Genomic DNA, 3,562 nt, shown 5'->3' on the forward strand with positions numbered 1-3,562 from the left:
TGACAGGATCATCAATGCTTCTGATTATAGGTTAACTGAGCGTTGGTTCTCAAGGAGATTTCAAGGAGTAGCTCCTCCAGCCTCCTCACATGACGTATTTTACACACTAACTTCTCTAAGCATCTAGTTAACAGCAGAGCCTTGCCTGGGCAGAATCTTTCTTGTTTCACCACTATTTTCCTAAGTTGTCCTTATTTGAAAGACTCACATATTTGCAACACCTGGCAGGGGAAAACATGGTATTAAGACATTTTAGGAGATGATGGGCTAATGATGGCCATTTACTGCCTTTTGTCCCCAAACCCAACGATAATATGTATCCAAGAGGATTTTTCAGGTCAAGTTGGTGATTGTTCCTGGAAGGCACAGAATAACTAAACATGGGTGATTTAAGTTTGTACAGTTACCTCTCTGCGTGGCTAAAAAATAAAGAGTGCTTCTTTTCCCGTTTGAGGTGGAAATGAAACCATTTCCTTCTTTCATCTTTTCTTCAGCAAATGGCAGCAAGCAGGCCCATGGAATGGAATGGAAACCACTCCTCTGTAACCATGTTTGTTCTCCGGGGTCTCTCAGATGAAAAGGAGCTGCAGCTCCTCCTCTTTCCAATATTCCTAGGGACCTACCTGGTGACTCTCATCTGGAACCTGGGTCTCATCCTCCTCATCAGGATGGACTCCCAGCTGCACACACCCATGTACTTTTTTCTCAGTTTCCTGTCATTTATAGACATCTGCTATTCTTCTTCCATCAGCCCAAGGATGCTTTCAGACTTCTTAAAAGATGAAAAAATGATCTCCTTCATTGCCTGTGCCACTCAATATTTTATTGCGGCCTGGATGGGTCTGGCTGAGTGCTGCCTCTTGGCTGCCATGGCCTATGACCGATATGTGGCCATTGGTAGCCCTCTGCAGTACTCAGCCATCATGGCACCTGGCCTCTGTGGGAAGATGGTCGCTGGGGCATATGTGACTGGCTTCCTTAGTAGTTTATCTCAAACAGTCTCTTGTTTTCATCTTTACTACTGTGGGCCAAATATCATTCAACATTTCTTCTGTGACTTGCCTCAGATTATTCCCTTGTCTTGCTCCAATCCCTTCATCAGCCAAATAATTCTTCTTCTGGAAGCCATTTTTATTGTGTTTGGTTCTTTGCTTGTTATCCTCTTGTCCTATGGTTTCATTGTAGCTTCCATCCAGAAAATTTCCTCAGGCAAAGGCAGTGCCAAGGCCTTTAATACCTGTGCCTCCCACCTGGCAGCTGTGACACTCTTCTTTGGCTCAGCCCTCACTGTGTACATGCATCCCAGCTCTAGTCACTCCAAGAAGCAGGACAAGGTGCTATCAGTGTTCTATGTCATCTTTATCCCCATGTTGAATCCTCTTATCTATAGCCTGAGAAACAAGGAGATCAAAGCGGCTCTCAAGAGGGTAATAAAGAGAACAACTTATTAACCTCAGTAAGAATAATATTTGGGAAGGTGTTATTATCCCTGCAAGAAGAATGGAGATAAGAATGTATAAGTCACCATTTGCAGATAACAGAAATAACTAGCTGCAAGAAGAAGTGAAAACCTGATTGCCTTGATTCCTGGTGCCATCATGCTGAGGTGTCACCAATGAGTGATCTGTCTGGGACAGTGACGACAATCTTGAATGCAGCTTAAAAAACCAGTTTCCATGAATAGAACTCAGGTAGATAAAGGCCTAAAACGTGACTGTGCTTTGAGTAGAGAAATGCTTTTAGATATTTCATGCATAGAAGTGGGAAGAGTTCAAGATGCCACATATCCTATTCTTTCCTTCACAGTTTTTGTTTCTTTTTAATTGTTTAACTTTTATTTATATTCCAACGAAATAAAATGATATGTTAATTTCAATCTATGACAAATAAAACATTTATAAAGGAATACTATATCTTTGGTCCCAAATGGAGAGACAGAGAAGATTCGTCTGGGTTTAATTCTGAGGAACTTCGTTCCATCCACTTTACTCGTCAAGCCTACGGGAGAAATTGAATTGTGAAAAAGATAAGGGAGGTATAAAGGGTAGGATGAAGGGAAGCCTTTGGGGTCAAGGTTTGGAAATTTCCCAGATGCTAGAAAGAAGTTAAAGGTCAGCAATTTCTGGGCATTTGTGGGTCTGGTGCATGAAGGACTTTGGAGACTGTACAGGGCCTCAGAAATTATGGCTGTCAAGGTGTGTCCAGGGAGTCAGAACTCAAGTGCTGGAGCTCTGAGCCTTTCTGTGTGATTCCAGGGCCTTAGGTTTGACAAAGGATTGGCAGAGCCCTCAGACTCAGGGGTACCAGGGAGATTCAGAGTTCACCGGAATGAATTTTAAAAACAGATCTGTCTTTCGGAGTGGAGTTTATGGACTAAGTTTGATGCACGTTGCATTAGCATTTATACAACACTTTACCCTTCATATAGTTCTATCACACAGATTAGATTGTTTCTATTCTTGTGTGCGGTTGGCAGGTGAAAAATTATCCCCATTTTACAGATGGAATGTTTGGGCATATTCAGGCCTTTCATGCTGCTCCCAGTGTAGGCAATGATCTATCTCAAATATCACAAAATGTGATTTGTGCAACATAAATGGTTCTAACTGACCCAAGTAATTTCCCTGTTGATCTTCCACTTTTGTAAATTCCGTAGTCTTAGTATTATTTCTTTCAAACCGTCTTGAGGTGTTCGTTAATAAAATCATGAACTATTGCCTCCTCCCTCACCCCTTTCCCCATAAAAATATGTTTGGCTGGAACAGATCAAACCAAGAATGGAACTTTGCCTAAAATATTTCTGTAGCCTAGTCACTAGCAGATAGGTGAGATCTCTTCCAAAAAGTAATGTAATCCCAAATGATCCTAAGTAGTATTTTTAGAGACAGATTAGAAATGCAGCATAAGATTTGGGAAAGAACTCTAAAGCAGAACATCCCTGCTACTAATAGAGGTAGAAGCCCTGGTAGCGCAATGGTTAAGCGCTCGGCTGCTAACTAAAATTGGTGTTTCTAACCCACCCAGTGATTCTGTGGGAGAAAGACCTGGCATTCTGCTCCCTTAAAAATAACGGCCTAGAAAACCTTGAAGGGCAGTTCTGCTCTGTCCCATGGGGTTATTATGAGTTGAAAATTGATTCAATGACCCCCAACAACAACAACACTAACAGAGGGTCTTTTTTTATACTATCCAAAGTGTTTTATAGCCATTATCTAATTTAATTATCTTCATGAAGAGCTATTCTATAAATTTGATGCTGTTGTTGGTTGCCATCAAGTCAGTTCAGACTCACACCAACCCCCGTGTGCAGATTTTCAAGGCTCTGAAGGCAGATTACCAGGCCTGTCTTCCAAGGCACCTCTGGGTAGTTTCAAACTACCAAGCTTTGAGTTACGAGTCAAGTGTTTAACTGTTTGTGCCACCCAGGGAACCACTGTATGAAGTAGCTACTACTCTTAACCATATTTTATAGGTGACAAAACTGAGGCTTGGAGATGTTACTACACTTCAAAGTCACGTGTTCCAGATCACACGACCAGCAAGTTGTAGAGCCAGAATTCAA

The 3,562-nt window shown here is 41.7% G+C and overlaps 1 protein-coding gene across 1 annotated transcript; it reads left to right on the forward strand.

The window, feature by feature from the left end:
• The first annotated feature begins 419 nt into the window (after positions 1-419).
• On the forward strand, positions 420-1,451 carry LOC100670010 (olfactory receptor 5A1-like). Its single transcript, XM_010602024.3, has one exon. It carries the CDS (start codon positions 498-500, stop codon positions 1,449-1,451), a length of 954 nt encoding a protein of 317 aa, XP_010600326.3. The 5' UTR covers positions 420-497.
• Positions 1,452-3,562: the final 2,111 nt, after the last annotated feature.

Source organism: Loxodonta africana, chromosome 7, assembly GCF_030014295.1.
Source record: "Loxodonta africana isolate mLoxAfr1 chromosome 7, mLoxAfr1.hap2, whole genome shotgun sequence".
Classification (NCBI taxonomy): Eukaryota; Metazoa; Chordata; class Mammalia; order Proboscidea; family Elephantidae; genus Loxodonta; species Loxodonta africana.